This window comes from Hypanus sabinus, chromosome 11, assembly GCF_030144855.1.
Source record: "Hypanus sabinus isolate sHypSab1 chromosome 11, sHypSab1.hap1, whole genome shotgun sequence".
Taxonomy (NCBI): Eukaryota; Metazoa; Chordata; class Chondrichthyes; order Myliobatiformes; family Dasyatidae; genus Hypanus; species Hypanus sabinus.
Genome location: NC_082716.1, coordinates 89341496 through 89354177, shown reverse-complemented (window position 1 = coordinate 89354177; position 12682 = coordinate 89341496). Strand labels below are relative to the sequence as shown.

Here is a 12682-nt window from a genome sequence, read left to right as displayed (position 1 = left end):
TTATCGAATATTTTTTTAAAAAAGAGAACTTGGAAAATAAAGCTATACAAGAACAAGGCATAGTTGACACAGGTGTGGACCAACAAGAGAAACACGGCAAACTATTAGAAACTAAAGATATAAACTGTTAGAAGTGGAATTAGCAGTGAGCATCTCTACCCCAGTTATTTGAATACCTCAGGTTGAAACCCCTGGAGTGGAGATGATATCAATAAAACTTTTATTGAAACTATGGCTATAACTAGCAGCAGCGATAGCGAGGCAATATCTGCAGAGGTAAATGTCCAAGATCTCTACCGTGTAACTGGTAATTAGTTCTGTTAAATCATACCAAGGAAATTAGTCAGGTTTTTTTTTGGTGTATGTATTGTGAATCATCTTTCCATGGATGACCCACTATTTCATCCAATGAACCAAGAAAAAAGATGGCAAGTCACCCAAAATCGAAGAAGCAGCATGGGAGCTAAATGTTTAATGATGTATATCCTGTGTATCGGTGAGAACCGGCATAGATTACTTGAGAATTGAGAACTGCTTCACCAAGCACCTATACTCTGTTCACCAGAAGAAGAGGGATCTCCCAGTGGCCACCCATTTTAATTCCATTTCCCATTCCCATTACGATATGTCCATCCTTAACCTCCTCCACTGCCGTGATGAGGCCACACATTTAGGTTGGAGGAATAACACCTTATATTCTGTTTGGGCAGCCTCCAACCTGATGGCATGAACATCAATTTCTCAAACTTCCAGTAATGCACCTGTGGTGAACTACATATACCTGTCTGGACATGCCCCCCCACTGACTGCTCCTGTGGCTCCTCCCACGGACCCCAGTATAAAGGCGATTGGAGCCCTGAGCCCTGGGCTCGGTCTCCAGGATGTAGAATGGTGGTCAATTGCTGCTTGTTCTTTCTTCCAGCCAATAAAAGCCTATATCTCGCCTCACGTCTCGGAGAGTTATTGATGATGCATCAGCACCCCAACCCTCCTCCTTCACCATTTCTCATCCCCTTTTCCCTCTCTCATCTTATCTCCTTGCCTGCCCAATGCCTTCCTCTGGTGCTCCTCCCTCACTTTTCTTTCTTCCATGGTCTTCTTTCTCTTTCACCAATCAACTTCCTAGATCTTTACTTCATCCTTACCCCTCCACATTTTACCTATCATCTTGTGTTTCTCTCTTCCCTCCATCCACTTTTTAAATCTACTCCTCAGCTTTCTTTCTCCAGTCCTGCTAAAGGGTTTTGGCCCGAAATGTCAACTGTACTCTTTCCCTAGATGTTGCCTGGCCTGCTGAGTTCCTCCAGCATTTTGTGTGTGTTGCTTGGATTTCCAGAATCTGCAGATTTTCTCTGGTTTGTAATCAGAATCAGAATCAGGTTCAGTATCACCAGCATATGTTGTGAAATTTGTAAACTTTGCAGCACAGTAAAATGCAAAATATGATAATAGAGAGAAAAAGAAAACTATGAATTACAGTAAATAAAAAATATATATATATATTTAAAATTTTAAATAGTTAAATTAAATATGTAGTGCAAAAAATTAAAAAAAAGTAGTGAGGTAGTGTTCATGACTTCAATATCCATTCAGAAATCGAGTGACAGAGGGGAAGAAGCTGTTCCGGAATTGTTGAGAGTGTGCCTTCAGGCTTCTGTACCTCCATCCTGATGGTAGCAATGAGAAGAAGACATTTCTTGGTTTTAGAGATCCTGAATCATTTCCTTTTTGAGGAACTGCTCTTTGAAGATGACCTGGATACATTGGAGGCTAATGCCCATGATGGAGCTGGATAATTTTACAACTCTGCAGCATACTTTGATCCTGTGCAGTAGATTGCAACCCCGCCACCACCCCCATCCCAGATAACGATGCAGCCAGTTAGAATGCTCTCTTAGATAAATCTGTAGAAATGTGCAAATCCCACATTATATCATCATGGAACTGGAATGGGAAAGAAGGCATGCAGCCCTCTATGTTGAGGGGCAACCAAGGAAACAAGAGTAAAGGTTGATAGGAGATAAGTAACGTTTGTGTTACAGAATTGCCAACTACATCCAAAAAAAGAAAGCCTAACTACATCTACCCTGTCCCCTTGAGTAATTACACTCTCATCACCATGTAAATACACTGGCTATAAAAACAGGTCAAAGGCTGTGCATCCTTCATCAAATGACTCATTTTCTGTTGGCTTAAATGTTTTTCAATATCTGCAATGTGCAAGTCTGGACTGTGATAAAATGTTTTCCACCTTCCTGGAAGCTCTACTAACACTCAAGAGAAAGCACTATCCAAGTAACCCGCTTGATGGCATTATCCATCATCCTAAACATTCCCAGCGTGTAGAGTTTTTAGTGAGTACTTTACTTTATTGTCACCAAACAATTGATACTAGAGCATACAATCATCACAGCGATATTTGATTCTGCGCTTCGCGCTCCCTGAAGTACAACTCGAAGTAAATATAATCAAAATTTAAATTATAAATCATAATTAGAAAATAGAAAAGGGAAAGTAAGGTAGTGCAAGTCAGGTCCTGATATTTGGAAGGTATGGCCCAAATCCGGATCAGGATCCGTTCAGCAGTCTTATTACGTTTGGAAAGAAGCTGTTCCCAAATCTGGCCATACGAATCTTCAAACTCCTGAACCTTCTCCCAGAGGGAAGAGGGACAAAAAGTGTGTTGGCTGGGTGTGTCATGTCCTTAATTATCTTGGCAGCACTGCTCCGACAGCGTGCAGTGTAAAGTGAGTCCAAGGATAGAAGATTGGTTTGTGTGATGTGCTGGGCTATGTTCACAATCTTCTGCAACTTCTTCCGGTCTTGGACAGGACAAATTCCATACCAGGTTGTGATGCACCCTAGAAGAATGCTTTCTGCGGTGCATCTATAAAAATTAGTGAAGGTTTTAGGGGACAGGCCAAATTTCTTCAGCTTTCTCAGGAAGTAAAGGCACTGGTGGGCCTTATTGGCAGTGGACTCTGCTTGTTTAGACCAAGTCAGGTCATTTGTGATATTCACCCAAAGGAACTTAAAGCTTTTGACCTGTTCCACCTGCACATCACCGATGTAGATGGGGTCGTGCTGTCCGCTACTCCTTCTGAAGTCAACAACCAATTCCTTCATCTTGCTGACATTGAGGGATAGGTTATTGTCTTCGCATCATGCCACCAGGTTCTTAATTTCCTCTCCGTACTCAGACTTATCATTACCCAAGATACGGCCTACAATTGTGGTGTCATCAGCAAACTTATATATTGAGTTTGATGGAAACTTGGCTACACAATCATGGGTGTACAGTGAGTACAGCAGGGGGCTGAGTACATGGCCTTGTGGGGCACCAGTGCTCAGAGTGATTGTAGAGGAGAACTTGTCCACTATTTTTACAGCCTGGGTCCTGTCTGTGAGGAAGTTGAAGATCCAGCTGCAGATCTGAGTGCTAAGACCCAGGTTCCGGAGCTTAGGAATTGGTTTATTTGGAATGATGGTATTAAAGGCAGAGCTATAGTCAATGAAAAGGAGCCATACATATGCATCTTTATTTTCCAGGTGTTCTGAGGAGGAACGTAGTGCCAGAGAGATGGCATCTGCCATTGACCTGTTGCTCTGGTAGGCAAATTGCGAAGTGTCGAGGTTGACCGGTAGTTATGGTTGATGTGTGCCATAACCAATCGCTGAAAACACTTCATAGCAATTGATGTCAAAGCCACAGGTCGATAGTCATTCAGGCATGCCACCTTGCTTTTCTTTGGCACCGGGATTATCATTGCCTTCTTAAAACACGAGGGGATCTTAGACTGAATCAGGGAGCAGTTGAAGATGTCAGCAAACACTCCAGCTAGCTCACTTGCACAGGCCTGGAGAACCCATCACCTTCCTTGGATTTATCTTCAGGAAGGCTCTTCTAACGTCTCCTTCTAACGTGGAATCTCGATGCCACCAGGTCCGGTTTATCTGGAGGGGGTGGGATGCTCCTCTTCTGTTCAAATCTTGCATAGAATACATTAAGTTCGTCAGGACAAGAAGCCCTGTCAGTATGACCAAAGTGATTTCCCGTGGTAGATAATAGGGACGACATTTCACTGACAGATAGTTATGCTAGGTCCGGCCTACAGGAGCTTGTCAGTGCCACTGTGTCCGAGCACCACGTAGTGTTGATCAGTAGGCAGACACCACCTCCCTTCATCTTGCCCAAAGATGGATCAAAAATCTCTCTGGTCGAATGGCAGAGTGAGGGGTGGCAGGAGAGAGCCAGGTCTCTGTGAAACAGAATACACAGCAGTTCTGCATCTCCCTGCAGTATGTGAGTCTCCCTTTAAGATCATCCACCTTGTTCTCTATGGCTTGCACATTAGCTAGTAGGATGGTGGGCAGAGGGACCCTAAAGCCCCTCTGCTTCAATCTGACCAGCAGCCCAGCTCTTTTCCCATGCTACCTCAGTAAATAGTGCATCTTTCCAGGTTTCCATCCATGCAGTGTGTTGTTGGCAGCTCTTTGAGGTTGGTGGATGTGTCCCGCAGGGATCGATCAGTGAGTACACTGAAAATTCTCATCTATGCTACTCCAGAAGCATTTTCTAAATCTGTACCACCCCCATCAACAAGTATTATAAGGGCTTGAGGTGCATGTGAACACCACACCACCTATGGGGTTGTCTCTAAGTTGCATACAACCTTTATTTGGAATACTATTCAAATCCTGCAATTTTCAGAGACTAATAAATTTATAAGCCACAAGCTCCCTTTAATAAAATCATTTTCAATTTGATAATCATTTTATGTTCTGCACCAGAAATCACAAATCAAACCAATCACACACACGATTACAGCAGTAAACAAAGTGATGTTAATATTGAAAAAAGATGTAATGCAAAGCATTCCAGATAAGATTTAATGGATTGAATATTTTTAAAAAAACAATTATTATAAGTTTTTGTGCTGCTGAACTGCTACTGCCTCCATCCCCAAAACAAATATGGCAATTAGTTATCAAATTACTGCAACAAAAATAGCTAAGCATACTCTTCTGCAATTATGTCCATCTTTGTGCATAATTCTGTCAGTTTTTTTGAAATTCATCCAGCAATTTAGTAGAACCATATTTATGAGTAAATAAACACAGCTGGGTCACTGGTTTAACTTCTCATTCAAAAATACATTCTCTACTGTTCCTAACGTATGTGTCAATCTCGATAAAATGTTCAAAATTCTGATATGGCTGTATGTTATAACTGATGCTTTATTTGCAAGATGATGATTTTTAAATGAAGAATGCTACCATTTAGATACAGTGATATCTTCAAAACTATTGAAACCCAGTTGTTTCCTGCACAAATTAATCAACAAAATTCTGTTTCAGGGAGCTATGGACTTGAGAATGGTTGAAAAGTAAATATCTTTCAGTATGTACTCATTAGCTGATCCTACACATGCTTCAGTGTTCAATTTCTACCTTGCTCAAGAAGAATGTGAACATTAGTGGCTTTACTGCAATGTTAAATTACTTCGTTAGGAAGGCTTAATTTGAAGGGAAAAGTATACTCAGAAACAAGACAACTTACTTATAATTGTCATCCTCAACAAATTTCTGAAGTTCTTCAATGTATCGCACTGAATTCAGGTATTTCTGAACATGAGGCAACAAGGGGATATCTAGAAATACAAGCAACAAAAAAGAGAAAACATATCATACATTTTTCTGGGAGGGATTTAAAATTTATTCACGGAAGAATTTGCTTAAGAAACTCACCATAATCACAAGACTGCTGAAGATCAGAAATGATCCTCAAAATATTGTTCATTAGGTTCGATCTTTGTTCACACTCTATGATGCTGTGTGTGGATGGGTATGCAGAGTCAATATATGTCAAATCAGACAAATAAATGCCTGTAAAATATAAAGAATACAAAAGACATGATGAATTGAAAATAGGCTGACATCAAAAATGAAATGCTAAAAAAATTAGGGAAATCAGAGCAATGCACTTAGATGTGGACATGGATGTCAAAATAGAGAAACGGATTATATCCTTTTTTCAGTTTCCAGTTATCACTAGAAAAAGGAAATACTGTCACACGGTAGCTGATGGCAAAAGTCTAATGTCTTGCAAAAGTTTGATAAATTTACTGAATCACCCAAAGTAGTGCAACATAGACAGAATCATACAGCATGGAAACAGCCCAATCAGCCGACCATACATATCAATAGGCACCTATTGGTAATAACACCACCTTCCAATACTTTGCTCATAGCAAGGACTGTAGCCCTCCATATCAAGATAATTCAAGTGTTTATCTAGTCATTTCTTCAATGCTGTCAGCAACTCTGGTTCCACCCCTCTCTTCAGCAGTGCATTCCAGGGTCTCAATCATTCTCTGTGTGAGAAAGATCCCCTCTAAAGCTGCTTCTTCTTGGTGATAGGAAGTTACCTTCTTCAAGAAATGATCTGTAGAAGTAATTAACTTATCAGATCCTTCTGAGGACATTAAACCAATATCATGGAACACTGAAGCACTGTAAACAATAAAAAGCCATTCGGCCCATCAAGTTTGCTTTGATCATCAAGCACTCATTTACACTATTCTTATTTTATTCCTAATACATTTCCATCAACTACCAGTGATGCTACAACTGCACTTGCAATCTAAACACAATTCATAATAGCCAAATAACTAAACAAATGACACATGGAAGGAAAACACAGATCCCTGTGAAACCTATTTGGTTTCAAGCGGGGCATTCAAACTCAACACAGAACACTGCAGGACAAGTCAGGATTTAATCCAGATCATAGAGCTGTGAGGCAGCAGCTCTTCTAGATTCACCACTATGCTATCGATGAAAAATTGATTTTAGTTCAAAAACAGTGATTAGAGAAATAAGGGATTAATATAATATAGAAAATCTTTTTTTGTTTTGTTGATTAATTTACTGTAGCACTGACTTGGAAACACAGAGTCATAAAAACATAATGCAGAAGTGTGCACTCTCTTCAATATGAATGTGCACAAAGACGTACAAAGAGGTAAGGCAATTTTTTTTCAGATTCAGCTTGACAGACTTCTTCAAAAGTTGATAAAAATAAAATCTTCATTGAGGTAGACTCTTGTTAAGCAAGTGATTAAAAAATTACTGAAATATAACAAACAGATAGGAATCAAGATAAGGAACATCACTGAATGTCAAGATGATGCCAAGCTATGGTCTTTGTCGAGGTTGTGACTCAGAGTTGTTTCTTTAGGTTTGGGGACAGAGTGGGGAGTTATGGATAATGTTAGAATATAAGGACAGGGATAGGGGTGTTATTGGTCAGATCAGAGTCTAGGCTCCACATTTTGCATTTGTAGGCCTGTAACATGGACTTGCAAAAAAGGACAGCTGTGGATGGATGTTGGGTCAGAAAACGCTGTGGATAAAGTCCAGCAAGGCCAAGTGTTTGATCCTATACCCACACCCAAGGTTGGCGAGTCCTCCCAGGTCAGCAGCACCCAGGATTGGAGGTCCTTGCAGGCTGGAGGAATGAGGGCCTATGGCCCCCGGGTTGGCAAGTCAGAGGTTCCGTAGTTAGGGGGTGCCCTATCATTGGTGAGTGCTGGTGTCAATACTGTAGATCAAAGCACAAAGGTTGAAGACCAAAATTGGTGAGTCTGGAAGCCGCTACCTGATAGCCAATATCCTGGGTCTGTGAGTCCACTGCAGAAGTTGGAGGTTCAACATCTGTGAGTCAGCAAGTCCATTGCAAGTTGGAAGCTGGAGGCAGCCTGTCCTGGGGGTTGTAGGTGTGTGTGTGTGTGTGTGTGTGTGTGTGTGTGTGTGTGTGTGTGTGTGTGTGTGTGTGTGTGTGTGTGTGTGTGTGTGTGTGTGTGTGTGTGTGTGTGTGTGTGTGTGTGTGTGTGTGTGTGTGTGTGTGTATAGAGTAAAGGGGCTTGTTTTTGCTGTTTTTTGTTGCTGCTGTTCTATTGTTGTTGCTTATGTTGCTCTGCTTAACATTGTGGGTATGCTATATTGGTGCCAGAATGTATGGTGACATTTGTGGGCTGCCACCAGCAAATCCTTGAGTTGTATTGGTTGTTAGTGCAAAGGATATATTTCACTGTATGTTTCAATGCATTGCTTTATCATTTCCGTCAAAGTCTCCGATGTATAGACACTTTTGTGCCTAGCATCACTTTATATATATTAATCATGTATGTAAGCTATCTTATGTATTTATAAGACCATAAAATATAGGAGCAGATATAGGCCATTCGGCCCATTGAGTCTGCTCTGCCATTCAATCATGGGCTGATCTAATTCTTCCAGTCATACCCACTCCCCTGCCTTCTCCCCATACCCTTTGATGCCCTGGCTAATCAAGAACCTATCTATCTCTGCCTTAAATGCACCCAATGACTTGGCCTCCACAGCCGCTCATGGCAACAAATTCCACAGATTTACCACCCTCTGACTAAAGTAATTTCTCCACATCTCTGTTCTAAATGGACATCCTTCAATCCTGAAGTCGTGCCCTCTTGCCCTAGACTCCCCTACCATGAGAAATAACTTTGCCATAGCTAATCTGTTCAGGCCTTTTAACATTCAGAATGTTTTTATGAGATTCCCCCCTCATTCTCCTGAACTCCAGGGAATACAGCTTAAGAGCTGCCAGACATTCCTCTTATGGTAACCCTTTCAGACAGACAGACATATTTTATTGATCCCGAGGGAAATTGGGTTTCATTACAGCTGCACCAACCAAGAATAGTGAAGAAATATAGCAATATAAAACCATAAATAATTAAATAATAAGTTAAACATGCCAAGTGGAAATAAGTCCAGGACCAGCCTATTGACTCAGGGTGTCTGACATTCCGAGGGAGGAGTTGTAAAGTTTGATGGCCACAGGTAGGAATGACTTCCTATGACGCTCAGTGTTACATCTCAGTGGAATGAGTCTCTGGCTGAATGTACTCCTGTGCCTAACCAGTACATTATGGAGTGGATGGGAGTCGTTGTCCAAGATGGCATGCAACTTGGACAGCATCCTCTTTTCAGACACCACCGTCAGAGAGTCCAGTTCCACCTCCTCAACATCACTGGCCTTAAGAATGAGTTTGTTGATTCTGTTGGTGTCTGCTACCTTCAGCCTGCTGTCCCAGCACACAACAGCAAACATGATAGCACTGGCCACCACAGCCTCGCAGAATATCCTCAGCATCGTCCGGCCGATGTTAAAGGACCTCAGTCTCCTCAGGAAATAGAGACGGCTCTGACCCTTCTTATAGACAGCCTCAGTGTTCTTTGACCAGTCCAGTTTATTGTCCATTCGTATCCCCAGGAATTTGTAATCCTCCACCATGTCCACACTGACCCCTTGGATGGAAACAGGTTTGACCGGTGCCTTAGCCCTCCTCAGGTCCACCACCAGCTCCTTAGTCTTTTTCACATTAAGCTGCAGATGATTCTGCTCGCACCATGTGACAAAGTTTCCCACCGTAGCCCTGTACTCAGCCTCATCTCCCTTGCTGATGCATCCAACTATGGCAGAGTCATCAGAAAACTTCTGAAGATGGCAAGACTCTGTGCTGTAGTTGAAGTCCTAGGTGTAGATGGTGAAGAGAAAGGGAGGATCCTGGATTTCATTCCTGGAATCATTCTCATCAATCTTCTCTGAACCCTCTTCAATGTCAGTATATCCTTTCTAAAATAAGGAGCCCCAAACTGCACACGATACTTCAAGTGTGGTCTCACGAGTGCCTTATAGAGCCTTAACATCATATCCCTGCTCTTATATTCTATACCTCAAAAAATGAATGCCAACATTGCATTCACCTTCTTCACCACTGACTCAACCTGGAGATTAACCTTTAGGGTATCCTGCACAAGGACTCTCAAGTCCCTTTGCACCTCTGCATTTTGAATTCTCTCCCCACCTAAATAATAGTCTGCACGTTTATTTCTTCCACCAAAGTGCATGGCCATACACTTTCCAACATTGTATTTCAGTTGTCAATTCTTTGCCCATTCTCCTACACTATCTAAGTCTCTCTGCAGGCTCTCTGTTTCCTCGATACTACCCGCTCCTCCACCTATCTTTGTATCATCGGCAAACTTAGCCACAAATCCATTAATACTGTATTCCAAATCATTGACATACATCGTAAAAAGCATTGGTCCCAACACCGACCCCTGTGGAACTCTACTGGTAACTGGCAGCCAGCTGGAGTAGGGTCCCTTTACTCCCACTCTCTGTTTTCTGCTGATCAGCCAATGCTCCACTCATGTTAGTAACCTCCCTGTAATTCCATGGGCTCTTATCTTGCTAAGCAGCCTTATGTGTGGCACCTTGTCAAAGGTCTTCTGAAATCCAAGTACACTACATCTACTACATCGCCTTTATCAACCCTGCTTGTAATTTCCTCAAAAAAATTACAGCAGGTTAGTCAGGCAGGATTTTCCTTTCAGGAAACCATGCTGGCTTTGGCCTTCCTTGTCATGTGCCTCCAGGTACTCCGTAATCTCATCCCTAACAATCGATTCCAACAACTTTCCAACCACTGATGTCAGGCTTACAGGTCTATAGTATCTTTTCTGCTGCCTCCCACCCTTCTTAAATAGCAGAGTAACATTTGCAATTTTCCAGTCATCCAGTACAATGCCAGAATCTATCGATTCTTGAAAGATCATTGTTAATGCCTCCACAATCTCTCCAACTACTTCCTTCAGAACCCGAGGGTGCATTCTATCAGGTCCAGGAGATTTATCCACCTTCAGACCATTAAGATTCCTGAGCACCATCTGAGTCATAATTTTCACTGCACATACTTCACTTCCCTGACACTCTTGAATGTCTGATATACTGCAGATGTCTTCCACTAAGAAGACTGATGCAAATTACACAGTCAGTTCCTCTGCCATCTCTGCGACTCTTATTACAATATCTCCGGCATCATTTTCTATTGGTCCTATATCTACCCTCAACTCTCTTTTACCCTTTGTATACTTAAAAATGCTTTTAGTCTCTTTTTTGATATTAGTTGCAAGCTTCCTTTCATAATTCATCTTTTCCTTCCTTTTGACCTTCTTAGTTTCCTTCTGCAAGTTTGTAAAGTTTCCCAATCCTCTATCTTTCCACTAGCTTTGGCTTCCTTGTATGCCCTCTCTTTTGCCTTTACTTTGGCTCTGACTTCACTTGTCAGCCACAATAGTGTCCTTCTTCCATTCGAAAATTTCTTCTTGTTTGGAATATTTCTGTTTTGCACTTCCCTCATTTTTTGCAGAAACTCCAACCATTGCTGCTGTGCTATCCTTCCTGCTAGTGTCTCTTTCCAGTCAACTTTGGCCAGTTCTCCTCTCATGTAATTTCCTTTATTCCACTGAAATACCAACACTTTGGAATTTAGTTTCTCCTCAAATTTCAAAGTGAATTCAATCATATTGTGATCACTGTTGCCTAAGGGTCCCTTAACCTTAAGCTCTCTTATCTCCTCTGGATCATTGCACAACACCCAATCCAGCACAGCCGATCTCCTAGTGGGCTCAACAACAAGCTGTTCTAAAAAGTCTTCCTTTAGATATTCTACAAATTCTGTCTCTTGAGGTCCATTACTGGCCTGGTTATCCCAATCCACTTTCATATTAAAATCCCCAATGATTATCACAACTTCGCCCTTCTGGCATGCCTTTTCTATCTCCTGCTGTAATTTGTAATCCACATTCCGGCTGCTGTTTACAGGCCTGTATACAACTGCCATTAGAGTCCTTTTACCCTTGCTATTTCTTAACTGAACCCATAAGACTCTACACCTTCTGATCCTATTATTTTTTATCCACAGGGCCACAACACCCCCTCTGCCTACTAACCTATCTTTCCAATACACTGTATATCCTTGGACGTTCAGCTCTCAATGGCAGCCATCCTTTAGCCAAGTTTCCTAGATGGCCACAACATCATACTTGCCAATCTGTAGCTGAATTTCAAGATCATCCATATTATTTCTTATGATGCGTGCATTCAAATATAACACTTTCAGTCCAGTATTTGTTGCTTTCTGTTGTAAATCATCTCACTGGTTGTGATTATGCCTTATCTCCTTCCTGTCCTTTCTATCATCTCTGTTGCATGTTATCTTTGATTTATTTCTGTTTCCCCCTTCCTCAGCCCTATCACTCCAGTTCCCATCCCCCTGCCAAATTAGTTTAAACCCTCCCTAACAGCTCTATTAAACCTGCCTGCTAGGATATTGGTACCCTTTGTACAGGTGATACCTCCCCCAGAAGAGGAACCCGAAGCTCTGCCCCCTACACCAGTCTCTCAGCCACGCATCAATATGCCTGATCATGCTATTCTTGCACTCGTTAGCACGTGACACAGGCTATTGTGTTTATTGTGTGTTTTATTATTGCATTATTTATATTATTGTGTTTGTGTGCTGCACCAAATCCAGAGTAACAATTACTTTGTTCTCCTTTAAACTTATGTATTGGAAAAGACATATAGTAATCTTAAATCTTGAATCTGATAAACAAATGAATCTGAATCTGAATGCCAGAGCAGCTTGAAGGAGTTGAATAGTTGTTATTAATTTATAATTGCTTTCATGCTGAGGTGGCAGTAGAATGAAGTAGAATTATCACATATGTTTGACTGATTGTGGGGCTGGTGAATCTGAGCTTAATGGAGCTGGTAATGTTGAAGATTGGG

At 41.6% G+C, this 12682-nt stretch overlaps 1 protein-coding gene across 7 annotated transcripts in view; it reads right to left on the bottom strand.

The window, feature by feature from the left end:
• Positions 1-12682, bottom strand: part of ralgps2 (Ral GEF with PH domain and SH3 binding motif 2) — a 542667-nt gene that overhangs the window by 138083 nt on the left and 391902 nt on the right. For all 7 annotated transcript variants that reach the window (XR_009514828.1, XR_009514826.1, XR_009514829.1 and 4 more), the window contains 2 exons: positions 5749-5886; positions 5561-5651 (listed from right to left, as the gene is read on the bottom strand). Coding sequence is in view for 3 of the 7 variants with exons in the window: in XM_059984874.1 (XP_059840857.1) it covers positions 5561-5651; positions 5749-5886 (229 nt within the window). In the remaining 4 variants the exon portion in view is untranslated. The remainder of the gene's footprint in view (positions 1-5560; positions 5652-5748; positions 5887-12682) is intronic.